This window comes from Tympanuchus pallidicinctus, unplaced genomic scaffold, assembly GCF_026119805.1.
Source record: "Tympanuchus pallidicinctus isolate F22 unplaced genomic scaffold, pur_lepc_1.0 scaffold5, whole genome shotgun sequence".
Lineage (NCBI taxonomy): Eukaryota > Metazoa > Chordata > Aves > Galliformes > Phasianidae > Tympanuchus > Tympanuchus pallidicinctus.
In genome coordinates, this window is record NW_026294769.1 from 21,077,911 (window position 1) to 21,094,734 (window position 16,824).

A 16,824-nucleotide genomic window follows, 5' to 3' on the forward strand; every position below is an offset into this window, starting at 1 on the left:
ATGTATTCCCAAAAAGTGCATCTTATTTTTCAAAGTGATTTCACTGCAGTACAATGTTGATTTAATTAGTGCAATCTTATTCATAAAAGCATTGTCTACAACTTTATACAACACTGAAAAGATTTCATCTAAACAGAACAAATTCTTCTTCAGTGTAAAGATGGGTCTGTAGCCATATCAGTGATATTATTTGCATAGTCAGAGACATTAGATTAAGTCTCGTTTTCCATTCTGGTGTGGTATTCCTAATCTAACCAAAGAGTGCTTTGCAATTTTAAGGACATACAGTTTAATTGAGATTTTTTAATTAAAATTATACTGATTATTCATAACTATGTCAATAACATTACTGGGAGCTAAATTACATCTGTCCACATGTTCAGTTTCTTACAAAAAATGTACAGTATAATAAATATCATAAATATTCTAATTCACAAAAACATTTTGAAATCAAGAAATTCTGTTCCCTCAGTTTTCTTTTTGCTCTGAAGACTCTACTCAGTTATGTCAAATGCACTTTTTTGAATGGTAACAGCTTAGTTTAGAACTCACTAGGTAAATGAGGGTCTGATATTAGCGTTTCCTCAAATAGATTTGTAGAGAATTTAACTTTAGTGAGCAAAAATATTTTAGTCTGTGCTACATGGTGTAAAATGGACTTGTAGTTACAGAAAAATTTTGATATTTATAGTCTACCAGATAAATGAAAATACTATCTGAGAGGAAGGAAAATAATGGCAGATTTCCAGAAATAAGTAAGCAAATGCTATTCAATAACACTCAAAAAATATTACTTCAGAGATGTTATGCTAGATATACATAAAGGTTATTTGAATGCTTTGATATCAAAAGACTATTTTGTGTTTGGTGTTAAGAAAGACTGCTCAAATAATGAGAAAGATGATGAGAACACAATGGCCAAATATTTTTTTGAGAATTCAGATTCAAATAAATTAATGCCATGGAACATCCATTATTAAAAATCTGTGGTAGCATGACAAAAGCAGGCAGCATGAAATGTGCTATTCTAGTCACATATCAGCCCCGTAGATGACAGTGAGAAGCCAGAAGTTGTTGTGTAACCGGACTTACAAACATAATTTGCCAGATGTTAGTTGAAGCTCAAGAGACAATGTTATCAAATCTGCTGGTTGCGGTATGTGGGTTAATAAAAGATTGTATGATACCACTTCCGGTTTGCTTTTGAATTTTCTTTTCCTTACTTTGTGTAGTTCATTTCTAAACTCTAAGTCAAAATTAATATTAAATGAGAATGCAACACATAATTGTTTTGCTCTTTAACGCTGATTTAATTTTATGGATTAAACACTTGGTCATTAACTGCCACCAACTACGAAGTTCATGATGAAATTATTTAAAATAAGTAATTTTTTTTTTTGTAAAATACATACTGATGCAGCAGTTTAAAAATCAAGATTCAGGTAACTTTGAATCTCTTTCTCCTGTGTGCTTGCTCGATCTCTACAATGATCATTCTTAGCAGTAATATGCTTGTTTGTATAAAGTTTTATTCATGTTGATGGTTTTTGTTGTTGTTGTTGTTTGTTTGTTTGTTTGTTTGTTTGTTTGTTTGTTTTTATCACTACATCTTTAGATGACTCTTTTAAATCAAGCTAGGAAAAATCCTGCTGTTTGGCAGCCAGAAACCTGGTCTAGTCAAATGAAATGTAATTATTGCCTGCCTGCTGGATAAGCAGCTGACCTATACGTAAAAATCCTGGGTACTATGACTGACCAATTTTCACTCTTTCTAAGACACTGAGCTAGAAAATTGCTGTAGCATTCAATACACAAATTGCTAAATTCAGGTCGGATTGTGGACATAATTATCTGTATTGATTAATTACTTGAATAATATTAAGAATGCCAGCAAATCCAGTGGAAGTCAAATTGTTGCTTTGGATTGGTAGTTTTTGAATAGAGCAGAAAAAGTGCAGATTTGTTAAATTACAGAATCGCAGAATTGTAGGGGTTGGAAGGGATCTCTGGAGCCCATCTAGTCCAACCTCCTGCTAAAGCAGGTTCCCTACAGTAGGTTGCACAGCAAATCATTCAAGTGGGGTTTGAATATCTCTAGAGAAGGAGACTCCACAACCTCTTTGGGTAGTGTATCTCAGGGAAAAGTAGATGTAACTATGGTGCTAGTAGACATCAGTTTAAAGCTATTCAAACTCTGGATTAAAGATCTCCAGCTCTACAATGAGCTATATTTTTCTAATTTCCATGATAAACCAGCTTCAGAATCATTTAATGAATATTGAGCATGTGGCATGAGTTGTACATAAACTTACTGTCAATTGGTTAAAATGTTCTAGTTTACAGGAAAAGTTTGAAGACCCTCTGATTTAGAATTTATCATCCTGTTGATTTTTTTCATGTGGGTATGTAACAAAACATGTCTTACTGCTCCTGATTAACAACACTTTTTAAGTGTTTAACTTAAGTGGAAATTATTTAGGGCTAGGAATAGTATGAACTATGTTTATTTTAGACATATGTATGGATATCGTAGGGATTTCCTCATCAAAATAATAGAAGTCCCAGATGACGTAGTGTCTTGTTTCTAATAGATTGTCTATGCTATATAAATATTAGCAATTAACTGTGGTTTGGATTTTACTTTGTCACTTTTAATTGGAGCAAAACTATCAAAGAAAAGGAAACGTTACCTTCATGAAGTTGTAACCAACAGGAAGCAACAGAACCGTAAGGCAAAAAACTAGCTGTAAATCCTTAGGTAAACCATGAATTCACAATCTGCACATATATCCTCCTTCATTCCTTCATGTTTTTTGATTCTTCCTTAAGTGTATGAGGAACCACAATGACCTTTCCAACATTATTCTTCCCCAGCATCTGCATCATGGCATCTGTCCCCTGATCACAAGGCATTACAGAATCTATGTGGGGCTTGAACTTTGTCTAAGTGTTTTTGTCCCAAAATCTCAGAAATTCCATCAGGAAGTAGGGAAGTGTTATTGCTCCCTTCTTATATATTACGTGTATCTTCTTTATATCTTGATTTTATCCTGTATAATGAAATATAAAATTCATAACTATATGTGAAATTTAAGTAGAAACTCACAGGAGTCAGTCTTTTGAGTTCTGGAATATATTGAAACTCTTCCCCATAGAAAAAACTTCTACTCCCTGCTGTTAACAGATGAAGAAAAAAAGGAGAGTGAAAGTACGACTATCTCCAAAGCAGTTCTACAGTATAGTCTACATCTCCATCTGATATAAACCTACCTTCATAAGCCATATTACATTTAAGAAAACTGCTGTGGTCAGCAGCTCAGTGCACTCAAAGGAACATGATTTCTAACCAAGAAAACTCCAAAAAGTAGCAGAAAGAAAAAGAAAAATGGTATGACTGTGAGTTATAGGGCTGGAAGGACAGGACAGATGACTTATGACTTCCCTGCAGATGTTTCATTGACTTGCTGCTGAGCTCAACAATTCCTCATGTTATAGGAGTTTCACAGCTCCTCCTCTTGCTTACTGAAAGCGACTACTTAAGCTGCCACATCTCTTGTGGTAGGCACACATAATAACAATTGGATTTAACAATCTGGTTTAATTTTTCTGGTTTAATTTTCTTTTTTTTTTTCCCTTCTTTGGAAACAGTGAAAATTCAGGCTACAATGAGAATGGGTGAAGCTCTAAAATTCTCCCTCTGCTGCTGAAAAAAATACATATTTCTACTGAATACTAAATACATTTTAAAAACATCCTACAGCTCTACAATATGCTTTATCCATTAACTTTCAAAAGTCTAGCAGCTGCAGAGTCAAATAATGAAAAGCTCTTTTTCTATGATTACTTCTTTCCACTCTAAGGATCACATATTCAAGAGCATTATGTCTGTTTTATCTTTCTAGTATCTTATACAGACAGATGATTAAGCAATCAGTTGTTTTTGCACATTCAGCTAGATTTATTTTCTTACAAGGTTATTCACTTTAGAAAAATACACCTGGTTCTCTGCTAGGTGCTAAGAGAAAAATATTTGAAAATGGCAAGACATCTGCTCTTAAAGTGGAAGATGAACTGTTCACATATGACAATTAGGATCTGTTTAAAAACCGTTTGGATGTGGTGCTCAGGGACATGATTTAGCAGAGGGTTGTTAAGAGTTGGGGTGATGTGCCTAGGTTGCAGTTGGACTTGATCTTTAAGATCTTTTCCAACCTGAGCAATTCTATGAGTCTATGTACCTTACATCCTACATAACATTGCCAGCTACATCAAAGGGATGTCAGTTGATGTAAGCACTGCTGACATTTCTTTTTGTATTGAAAATATGTTTTAACGTGTGGTTAGCTAAAGGTTATTCAGACACAGACACAACTTGAACCAGCACAATTAATAATTTCATTTGAATATAATAGCTGAAAACAAAGTAGCACTTCAACAGAATTGAGAGTTCTCTTGAATGTTCTGGTTAATTTTTTAAAAATAAATATTATGTCCAGAATACAAATAAGAGAAAGCCTTTCCACTACAATAAAATCACAACAGTTACTTTACATTGCCAAATTATTCCCATACATTTCTTCCATCCTGGTAAATCCACTCTATGGACTAATATATCATGAACAGCTTCTCTGAAAAGACAATGTGAGTTTTCACACAATGGTAGCAAGAAAAACCATGTATGAATTGATTCAATCTGAAGAATGCCAGCAACCATTTGTGGCTAAACCCATTGAGTCATTTTCCCCTGTATTTCTATAGCGAACTCAAAGTATTATTTCCTTGGACTGGGCTACCAGTCATCTCTAACAAATCAATAAGACAAATCATGAGCCTTAGTAATATTATACTGAAATTACATAACTAGGCCATACTTAATATTCAACATCATTCAGCAAAGGCTCTATAGCACTTTTATGTTGCACACCTTTCTCATCTTTCTCCCTGGTGTGGTTTAGGTACCATTAATCAACCACAAGAAACCACTAGGATATTATCTTGGGGACACATATGCAATACTGCCCTTGATAGTTGACAGCCAGTCCTGGCAGCCATATCAACTGCACTTTCGCATCAGAGATTGCTTGGCTGCAGTTCTTAGATAGAATGGGTTCCTGAGCTAGTTCAGTTTTTTTTCGCACATTTCTGGGCAACTGGCAGAGAGAGGTGTATGCAGACTCAGATATTTCTCATACGATGACCTTTTCCCCATATTTCTAGACACATTGTGCTGCATGAGGGGAATGTGATTCCTAATTGGGGCATCCTGCATCTAATATAAATATTTAACATAAAAACAATTATCTGCCAAACAATCTCACCCAAATCATCAAGGCTCCCAGAACCAATGTTTCCACTAAGCAGTAAGTAATTGTGGATATTCCTGTTCTCCTTTCTAAGTCTGTATTGCAGTACCAAGAAGTACTTCACACTTTTGAGATTTAGGTACAGATATCAAATAGTCCAAACACTCTTTGAGGATTTCAGGATGGCTTGATTCCCACTCATACAAAATCTATATTGGAGAAATAACTTACTCTGAAGAGATGATAGAGTAAAACAGAAGCAGGCTGAGATCCCAGAAGTCCGCCACTGCGTACATAGAGAGAAATCTAGACACAAACTCTGTATTCATATATCCTGTTCCAGTGGAGTTCATTCAAGCACTTCTTGTGTACATAGTCTCACCAAGCGTAATAAGTAGCTAAGATTGGATTCTCTTTTTCTGATGACACTGCCCTTATATTTCCAAAATTATGTCAAAGAAACAAATATTAATTTTTGGCATACAAATACCTGTCTCTTGCTAATGCATGCAGTATATCTCATCTCACTGATGTCACCACAGCTATGGAGGTTGAACACTCGTGTAACACACTTACCAATTACAGCATACAGATAAATTGACTGTGAACGAGCTGAGAACAGTAAGTGTGACATAAGAATTAAAAAAATAATATAAGTTAGAAATACAATTTCTGGGAAGCAGTCTTTGTTATTTCAGCAATACTATATGGAATCTAGTTAAAGTAGCTTGAGTAAGTAGACTATATTTCTATGATTTTTTGTTTATTTGTTTATTTGTTTTTTCTTAATATGATTTTACTTTCCTTACTACTTGCATCATTTATTTATAAAATTTCTTCTTAAGAAAAATAGAAGCTGTATACTTTACTGGGACACTGATCACCAAGCACAAGGCAGAGTAGTGCATCCTTGCAGTCCTACATTTTCAAAAACAATTTCTCAAACTTCTTTAGGGCATTCACTTCAATTATGCCCTGGTTCAGCTAAAAAAGCATTAATAGCATAACCAGCATCATGGTTGCTGACGAGCAACGGAAACACACCCAGAACAGAACTCTTGAGGCGGGGTGAGCCACAGCCATTATGTTCCAGCAGTAGAAGATGGGGTGGGGCCAGAACAGGTGGCCTGGATTGCTAAAGGGTTATTCCACGACCTGTGACATGTGGAAGGCTATAAAGCTTCCTGCTACTAGGGGGAAGATGGCTAGGAGGGAGGTGTTTTCTTGGAGGATTGCTGGGTGTTGGGTGAGATATATTGGTAGAGGGTTATTGGTTAAGTGAAATAATGATTTTGTGGTGCTGGACTGCTGCTGAGTTAAATCCCAGTAACTGTTTTCTTCACGAGAAATTGATCTAGAATGTCGAGGTGAAATGCAGAGTTGTACTCACTTCTTACTTACTTCAGTTAACTTCTTTTCTGACTGTACTGAGAAACTAAGAATTTGGAAGCGTTGTTCTATGTATAACCTCAAAAATATATGTTGTTGCTCACAATGTTTTCTTTAAAAGTCAGTGCATAAAATACCAAGGCCAAATGTGGTTTTTGCTAGCTGTAATTATTATAGAGCTGTTTTTCCGGGTGTCTAGTAAACTATGTTTTTATTTGAAGATCCTGTTTTACAGACACAGAAATATTTATTGGAGTGTCAGTAAGACTACAGAGCCATAAAGATTCATTGAACGAATTTCCTTTTGGCTAACAAAACAATAATTCCTATATTTTTGTGCATCTGGTTCACTTAGAACTTTTTTGTTCCTTAGCACTTTTCCATTGCTCTTCTAGGGAGTAGCTAAATCTCCTTGCGTGTACACATCACAAAATATTTATTTTTAAAACCTTTTGCCCCTTCATTTTAGATTTGCTTTTGTGATTCTTTAACAAATTTTCATGCTTTTAGAATATTTTTGGTCATTTTCTTGTTTGCTCATTGTATCATCAAATACTAGGAGAAAACCATTAAAAATTGTTTTGTATAGAGTTCTGCAAGCACTGCTTTTACGGAGAAGTATTATTTGAAAATGCAGGACTAGTTAGTCCCATAAGTAACTGTAAAAGATACCTAATTTCATAAACTTGAAAATAAATAGCTGATGGTATGGTGAATATTACAATTCTGTTTACTTTTCCACGACTATTTACATGAAATCAGTTCTCTGATAAATACAGATAGATGTGCATACGCTAGAATACCTTAAATATTCATAGTTTAAAAACTGAATGACTGCTTCTATTTTTTTAAATATAGGAAAATGAAAAGATATATCTGTAGTTGTCTGTTCAATAAATGAAACTGAACATGCATTTTTTTATCATTAGCAATTTTAACTTCTACATGCTGTGATTCTTGCTCATATATGTAAAGTATATTTTTCTGTATAAAAAAGCATAAACATTTGTTTCGAAAATCAACAATCTATACTGCATAGTTCAATCAAGTAATTCCTTCATTTCCAAGTAATAGGGGAAAAAAATTAACTGTAAAATAGGTCTCATACATGCACTAGGATTTTATAGCTTATGTCTTCTAATCATACATTAATTGTTCATTGTTCATATTTTTCAGCATGTATACTTTATTCACATATAAATGATTCTGAGAAATTAGATGGATTCTAGATCTAAGATATTCTAGGAAATGCCAGTTGTATTATGATTTGGAGCAAATTCCACTAGAGTGGACAGTGCACTCCAGATGAGGCCTCACCAATGAAGGATCAGCTGTTGGTGATACTTTGCCTAATGGTCCTGTTGCCCTCTGAGCCTCAAGGGTATATTGCTAGATCATGTTCCACTTGGTGCCTAGGTCCTTTTCTGCAGATCTTCTTTCTAGTTGGGTAGCTCCCAGGATGTCCTGCTGCTTGGAGTTTTCCTTCCCAGGCTTTGTATTTGGGCATCACAAGGTTCCTGCTAGTCCATTCTTCCAACTTAGGATTCCTCAAGATGGCAGCAGGATTCCTCAAGATGGCAGCAAGGCCCTCTGGTGTGTCTACCAGTTTAGTGTTCTTTGCAGACTTGCTGAGAGAGCATTCTGCTGCATCATCCAGATCATTAAGGAAGATATTGAACATAACTGCAGCCAGCAAGTACACCACCAGTTAATGTCCTCCAACTAGATCTTGGGCCCATCTGTTCAGCCACCACTGTCTCATTATCCAACCCATTTCTTACAGGGTAAGAAAACCTACAGATATCATCAGCTTCTTCCTGGCTACTCTAAATTATCTCATTCTGTTTGTTTGGTGGTAACTCTAAATAACCTGGTACATATTTTGTATCTCATAATATTTTTTCAAATGTAGTACTGTGCTTTACAGGGATTTTGCAGTAAAGCTTGAGTTAACAAAACAACAATCTGTTATTTATGAAACTGATAGTGGTGTATCACCTAAGGAAATTTTTGGATACCCTTTTTTGTTTGCTAGTTTTTAAAGGAGGCATTTCATATCTAAGAAGCATTGCATTTATTTTGGCTGTAAGGTCTTCTATTTACATATGCTTTACATATTTGCACGTTTCCCATGTAAATACCATTTTTCTCATATTTCAGTTAATGAGAGAGTTCTCCATAAGAAATAAAACAAGAAGTCAGTGTATTGCAGTGCTCTCAAGACTTATTGCATGTTTTTCTCTCTAGTTGTAGGTGATCAATCTTGTTTTTTACAGTGTGGTTTTTTTTTGTTTGTTTGTTTTGTTTTGTTTTGTTTTGTTTTCTCTGACTTGGGAATTTTCCCTAATGGAACTTGATTTTCATTAGTTGCAAAAGAAATGACTACCTGGCTATCAGAAGATCTAGTCAGTCAGTGTTTAGATACCATTAAAAGAGTTCTGACTCAGCCAGACAGACAATAACAATTTAATTGAATTGCATACAGAAGAGCTGTTGAAGTATAATCTATTTAATGGTAGATTATTTTAAAAACAAAATTTTGCTGGGTAAATATGCTTCAACATCATTGAAATTTCAGAGTCTCTGATAATGCCTTACTTCCAGACTGTTGTATCAGCCAGTATACTATTAATATATTACTTGAAGTGTCACAGACTTTATTTCACTCTCACTCTTAAGCTACAGAAAGATAATTTTTCACAGCCTGTCCAATTCAAGATCTAACATATCTGTAGAATTTTAACAGATTTTGTACTTTGGTGTGACTTTGTAATAACTGTACTGCTAAAAAATGGGAAGGTATGACTGGAGTTTTTTAATGCATTAAAATGTATGGTCTGGATTACACTTCAGCTTTATTAATTTTACTCAAGTAAGATGCTTTGAAAATTGATAATAAACACTGAAATAGCAGGTAGAATGAGTTTTACATCTGGAAAACAAAGGTGTTTTTTTTTTTTAAATAAAAATGTATGAATTCTTTTTATCTTCACTTCGCTATCATTTTGAAAAATTTAATTTTATTACCATAATATTAATACTTATGGAGAGCAGATAACTTATCTTTCTACTTCTGTCATGAACTACCAAAACTGGACATGGAAGCCTTCTAACACAAAGCGTATCAACTACCTGGTGGGCATGACTGAACAGACACATTTTCTCTCAAATTATTGGACTTGGGTCCGAAAGCACTGCATAATAAGTCAGGTCTTTCTCTTTGCCCTAAGTTTTCAGAGCTTTCTGTCCTTCGCAGCTTGGCAAAAGGTTAATGTATGCTTAGTATACGATGTGATCAGACTTTAAAACCTGAACAGCAAAAGTTTTTCACAATCTGACACACAGTCTGTGTCCAATTCTCTCCACCTGTTTCTAGTATGGTCAGCTGATGCAGAAAGACACTTGGACTCTTGCTACCACGACTCCTTTCTATGAAAATTCACTTCAGCTGAGAGAAGTTCCATCAAGATCTGTTTCTTCCTGTTTGCTTCTCTGTACTTTATAAGTGTGTTGGAGTGTTTGCAGACCAGTCCTTGTATACTCAGAAGAAATTTGATGGTTACACTAGGCATGGTTTTGATGTTAATTTAAACCAGTAGTTTAATTATATTTCTTTTAAGTGTCTTGCTTTCAGCAGTAGATATCAACATCTGAGTACATTAATTGAAATGTTTAATTATGTTTACTATTGTTTGTTATCATATCTATGTGCTGATCTATAAAACTACGTAATATTAATTGCCTGCTCAATTATATTTGCAGTCTCCTAAGTTCATGAGTATTTAATCAAGATTTATATTGTGCCACTGTAAAAGAAAACTTGGAAGAACAATGGCAGCCTGTTTATAACAAGACAGTTTTAAAAGGTGATTTTACAACTCCAGTTCTGACAGTATATCCTCCCTGTTCGGACTGAAATGGCTATTCTTGCTCATAGAGCACTGGATTTTGTTTTTCATATTATTTGTCAAATTTTCTCCTCCTTTTTTGTATAACTTTTGATACACTGAATTGAAGCAGTAATGTGTTCTGACTAGACTACACGGCTCAGACTCTAACTTGGTTTTCCTTTTGTACAGTCCTTCAGAGGCCTGGGTAGAATGTGGCCAGGAGAATCTTGATGCAGAGTGTTTGCATGTAGATGTTTATAATTGGTTTTGGAAGAGCAGATCCTATCAAATTTTGTGGAAAAAAAAGAGTAAAGAATGGTGGAGTTCTTTGCTGTTATATTCCCCCTGAAGATGAGCAAAACAGTATAGAATATTCGTATTAGGCAGAACAATAATGCAAGAGAGAAAAAGTACAGGCTAGTCTGTTCTGAAGAGATAGTTGTCCAGAACCAGAAATATAAAAGGGGCTAAAGTGTTTCAAAGGAAAATATCTTTAAACTATGGAAAAATCTTGTGAAATACTGCTTGTCTATGGATACCTGTTTGAGACATAGATCTATGATCAAACTTATTTAAGTGTTATCAGGCTGTAAAGGCATGATATAAAGCATCTTAGTAAATATTATGTTTATCAGATAAAAAATAGCAGGCATATTAGACCTATTATCTTCTTTATGTGATGAATTCCATTACTTATGGAATGCTGGTTGGGTGCCTCTGAGAAAGAAAGAGAATCCTCACTGTTGATAGGGGTGGTAGAGTATTCATAAATGCAGAATCAAGTTAAGTTGGGTGTTATAATCACACTGAAAATGCAGAATAGGCAAAGGGATTCTGAAAGGATTTGTAAATTTATCCTATTTTATGTGCCTGTATTCAAATGTCTTGGGGTTAACTGTGTAATGTTCTTGCATGCCTGGATCTGCATAATTTTTTTTTTAACTCTCACTCATGAAACAGTGAGTGAGATAGAGGAAATTTTGACTAAAGTAGAAATAGAATAAGAACTTTGCACAATAGTATCAATACTGTCTGCATTAATAATTACTGTGTTGCCATAGTTTTTAAACTTCTTGTATAAGCAAGTCATGATCCTAAGAAATGTATGTATAACTATATCACTCCAGTTAAAATTTAGCACACTGACATTACAGCCAAGATATTGAACAAAACTAATTTTCTCTTTCTCAATTTTTAAGATCCAGATTTTAAGGACCTTGGAGTTTTGAAACCATTGCCAGGTTGGTATGTTGTTTTTTCCTAAGTTTTGGAGGCCTTTGTGCTGTGCTGTAGAAAATATTTTTGTTTGCTGTTCAGGATTCATTTTTCTGATATTTTGTTATTTAGTTTGTGAGTTTGAAATGGGAGGACCTGAAGGAATTGTGGAATCTGTACAAATTGTCAAGGAAGGAAAAGCTTCTGAAACTGAAGCAGTAGACTGTAAATGGTACATCCGAGCACCACCCCGATCCAAGGTCAGTCCTTCATCCACTTGCTAATTTGCCACTTAATTTAAGAAATTGACTTTTCTAATATGCTGTGCATTGCTTAGTACAGACAGACCTTGTTTAATAACTTTACAGCTTGAACCTGTAAACTGTTTTTTTTTTCTTCTGCTGTAGAAAGGTAATTTATCACCTCAATCAAAATAACCTTCTTTCTCTATAAATAATGATGTGGGCAGCATTAATGTGCTTTTTGTGCCATAAGTAATTTTCTTAAATTCATCTTTAATTTTGGTCATACTTTTAAGGCATCAGTTTGTTTAGTTAAGTGGGAAGCCATCTTATCTAACGTAGGGACTATTAAGGGAACACTGCTGGGTCCCTATGATCATTACTGTTTCTCATCTGGGAACAGTGAACATGGAGCCAAGGTGAATTAATATTCTTGTGTATGAAGCCTTTTTCTATTATTGTAGAGCGATTGACAAAAAAAAAAAAGATAGTATTCTCCTTTCCCTCTCCCACCATACACAGCAAACCATGTCTTTGCAACAAACAGGAGGGGGATGCAATTAATTAATGATTCTTTTCTTAGATTCTGATCCTCTCTTATCCATGGCTTATTTGTTATTATTCAAATTAATTTTTGCTGGCTACCCTACTGTTTCTTTTCTCTGAGCTCAAGCATCTCCATACCTCCAACCTGCTTTCATTCCCTCTGCTAAAGACAAATTCTACGCATATTTTTATTAGCAGGTTTGTTTTTGGAAGGCTTTTTTTTTCTTTTTTTGTAAACTCAGAGCAGACTATACTGCATACATCTGACTGTTCCAGCACTGAATAAGCAGCAGGCAGATTTTCCAATAGAGAAAACTTATTTAGTATCAAGATCTTTCTTATTTTGAAAGTTCAGGAGTTAAATAGTTGGCATATCAGACTACAGATAAATTATTTCTAGAATATACTTCAATTTCATATTTTTTTACATTTGCAAAATTCAATATTCATAGAAGTTTCCAATTAAGTAGATGGAATTTCCACTTCACAAGAGTAAGTAGCTATCGATGTGAAATTACTAGACTAATTAGTTATCGTACATTATATACTTAGTAGGTAAGAAAACAGGTAAACACAATTAAAGACTTAGCCTGGTTAAATAAGATAAAAATTGCCCTACATTTGTATATCTGTTTAGTTTGTCAGATAATATCATCATGACATTCTTATCTAATCCAGCTCTAAAGTGCCGCAATTCAAAGTGCTCCTGGAAATCCCATATTTAGTTATCTGTAGGATTTATCCAGAATTCAGTCCTGATTTAAAAATACTAATTTTGCAGCCACATAACTGTAATAACAGTGTATAACACAAATATGCCAAACCACGTTGATAAGAGGATAAAAAATTATTAGTTATTTGTGAATTTTTATACCTGGATTTAGCTTTGCTTCATTTCATAAAGTGTAGACCAGCTGAAGAGTGTCTGAAATAAAGAGCAATGAGAACATTTTATAAAATGTGAGAGAAGATTGGAAGTTATATAATGTTACATAGAGGTTTTTGTGAAGGAGGATGTTACGAGACAGTATCCCTAAGTATCTAGTGAGGAGGAGAGGCTGCTCAGGTGTCAATTCATTTGCAGAAGACGCCAAGTTGGCAGGAAATGTCAGTCTGCCTGGGAATAGGAAGGCCTTACAGAGAGATCTGGGGAGGCTGGAGCTGGGCTGAGGCCAATGGGATGATGTTCAGCAAGACCAAGTGCTGGTCCTGCCACTTTGGCTGCAACAGTACCAGGCAACACTACAGGCTTGGGGCAGAGAGGCTGGAAGACTGTGTAGAGGAAATGTACCTGGGGGTATTGATTGATGCTCAGCTGAACATGAGCCAGCAGTGTGCCAAGATGGCCAAAAAGGCCAATGGCATCTTGGCTTGTATCAGAAACTGTGCAGCCAGCAGATGCAGGGAAGTGATCATCCCTCTGTACTCAGTCCTGGTGAGACTGCACCTCAAGTACTGTGTTCAGTTTTAGGCTCCTCACTACAAGAAAGATATTGAAGCCCTGCAGCATGTTCAGAAAAGGGCAACAAAACTGCTGAGGGGTCTGGAGCACAAGTCTTATGGGGAGCTGCTGAGGCAGCTGGGATTGTTCAGAGAAGAGGAGACTCAGGGGTGACCTCATTGCTTTCTGCAACTACCTGCAAGGAAGCTGTGGTGAAGTGGAGGTAGGCCTCTTCTTCCATGCAACCAGTGATAGGACTAGAGGGAATGGCTTCAAGTTGCTTCAGGGAAAGATTCAGGTTGGATGTTAGGAAATATTACTTCTCTGAGAGAGTGATCAGGCAGTGGAGTGGGCTGCCCAGGGAGGTAGTGGAGTCATTGTCCAAGGAAGTGTTCAAGAAACATTTAGATGTTGTAGTGAGGGACATGGTTTAGTGGGAAATAGTTGCAATAGGGGAATGGTTGGACTGGATGATCTTGCTGATCTTTTCCAATCTTGGTGACTCTATGATTCTGTGTCTTTAGGATAAGTCACAGTATTGCATGGGCAAACAAAAGATTTAGGTTAGATATAAGGGAAGAAAAATTCAAACAGTAGGACATGAATTATTGGCTGAAGGAAATTTGTTCAGCTGATGTTGTTAGCAACATTAAAGTGCAAGTAAGGCAAAACAAACAAACAAACAAAAAAAAACCCATGGAAAATGTGAGAAACATCCCTAATGTTATGTTTTGTCAGAGAAGTGGACTAGCTTGTCTCTTGATGAACCACATTGCTCCCATCTTATAGAATTATCTGGCTGGAGAGAGAGGACAGTATAAAAGAATTTAAATCAGTGTTTCTTAAGGTGAAAGATTTTTCAGCAAGCTAGGAAAAAAAAAATCAAGCCTAAAGGGTTTTATTCTGGCTTTCTTGTTACATACACAAGTGTATAAATGTGCATGTGTGCATATGCATTCATATTCACGCGTCTGTAGTCATGGTATCGCTGTACTGGGAAACTTTTCAAACTGGGAAAATTCTCAAATATTGAAGAAGAAATTGGTGGATAAACTTTAAAAAGGTATTATATGAAGTAATATTTATGGTAATACTGTTTTTGGATCAAGATTCTGTTGTCTGTATTTTACAGTCAGCTTCCTTTGTGCTTATCTAACCTTGAATTAATGACATATTCAGTACAGTGTCAGTGACATCATTCTAATTTATGGCAGGTTGCACCTATGAAAACAGGCTATCCAGCTAGGAACAGTAAGAACTCAACAGCTGTCTTTAAATCTATATGCTCATGTGTTCTGGGCTGCACAGTTTGTTACTGGGAACTATGCCTAAAAGGCCAGAGTTTCTCAGATGATTTTGAGTTGGATCTTTACATCTTCAGTTTCTTAATCTTTGCCAGTTTGTGGGCAATTTCATTTGGCTTAAGCTCATCCAATCTAGCAAGATGCAAGTCTCTGCCACAGTTTGCAATTCCAGATTCAAGCCAAGTCTGAGCTCAACATATATGCAATGAGATCAATTGGGGTGTATGAACTTGAGAGCTCTAAGTCTGAGCTTCAACCTAACAGTTTGGATGTAATGTTGCTGCTCTCCTCACCAAGCTAGAATGACAGGGAGCACTCAATTTCTTTCACAGGCTTAAAGTACTGAGTCATCACTGATTACCTTGTAGTATGAAGAGTAGAATGCTAAAAATGAATGCAGAACTGGAGCTTTCTGGAAGTTCAGAAGACAGGAGAAATACAACTGAAGTCTTTTTTACTTGTTGCAAAATATGTCATTTGTGTAATCATTTGGAGACTATTCCTGTTGAGTAAGATAGCTGTGAATCTGAAATTCAGAAATACTGAGGGTTGTCAGCTATGTGTATGAGTACAAGTGGATGAGGAACTCAGCGTGAGCCAATTGTGTACTTGCAGCCCAGAAAGCCAGGGCAAACATAGGTAGAAGACTGAAAGAGGTGAGTCTTCTCCAGTGCTCTCATGAGACCACACCTAGAGTACTGTGTCCAGCTCTGGGGCCCTGAACATAAAGATATATTGGAGTGAGTCCACATGGGGGCCACATGGATATTCAGAGGTCTGGAACACCTCTTCTGTGAAGAAAAGCTGACAGAGTCAGAGTTTTTGAGCTTGGAGAAGGATCCAGGAAGATCTTATTGCAGCTTTCCATTACCTAAAGAAGGCCTACAGAGAAGATGGAGAGAGATGGTTTATCAAGGAGTGTTGCAACAGGAGAAGAGGTAATAGCTTTAAACTAAAAGAGGGGAGATTTGGATTAGACATTAGGAGGAAGCTACTCAAAATGTGGGGAGGCACTGGAACAACAGGTTTTTCCATGTAGTTCAAGGTAAGGTTGAATGGGCAATCCAACCTAAGGTTGGATTGGAGCAACCTGGTCTGGTGGAAGGTGTCTATGCCTTTGGAGGAGTGGTTGTGTAACGATGTGGTCTTTTAAGATCCCTTTTAACATTAACTCTTCTGTTGTGATTCAGTTGGTGATAGTGACAGAATCTGACTCACCTTGATCCAGGGTGGCTTCTTGATATGATTAGACCAGGGCAGTGTGGTTGGTCATGGGCTATAAAATATCCTGTGCAGACTTCAGAGGGTCCATGTTCAGACAGAGCCACCTGCCCAGAAGCATGACACACTGCTCTGCTGTGTTCATCCGAGTCAGCATGGAAAAAACAAATTCAAGCCAAGCCTGCCCTTGCGCCCAGGGTCATGATGGGAGTAATCACAACAGGACACTAGAGCTTGATCATTCAGGCATGCCATCAAAATATTGCTGTGGAA

General features: G+C 36.1%; 1 protein-coding gene across 4 annotated transcripts in view; it reads left to right on the forward strand.

The window, feature by feature from the left end:
- The window catches only part of NETO1 (neuropilin and tolloid like 1), a 63,317-nt gene that overhangs the window by 23,324 nt on the left and 23,169 nt on the right, over positions 1-16,824 (forward strand). For 3 of the 4 annotated variants that reach the window (XR_008211288.1, XM_052704204.1, XM_052704203.1), the window contains exons 5-6: positions 11,782-11,823; positions 11,900-12,057. Coding sequence is in view for 3 of the 4 variants with exons in the window: in XM_052704204.1 (XP_052560164.1) it covers positions 11,782-11,823; positions 11,900-12,057 (200 nt within the window). In the remaining variant the exon portion in view is untranslated. The remainder of the gene's footprint in view (positions 1-11,781; positions 11,824-11,899; positions 12,058-16,824) is intronic. The other variant, XM_052704205.1, reaches the window with a different exon arrangement.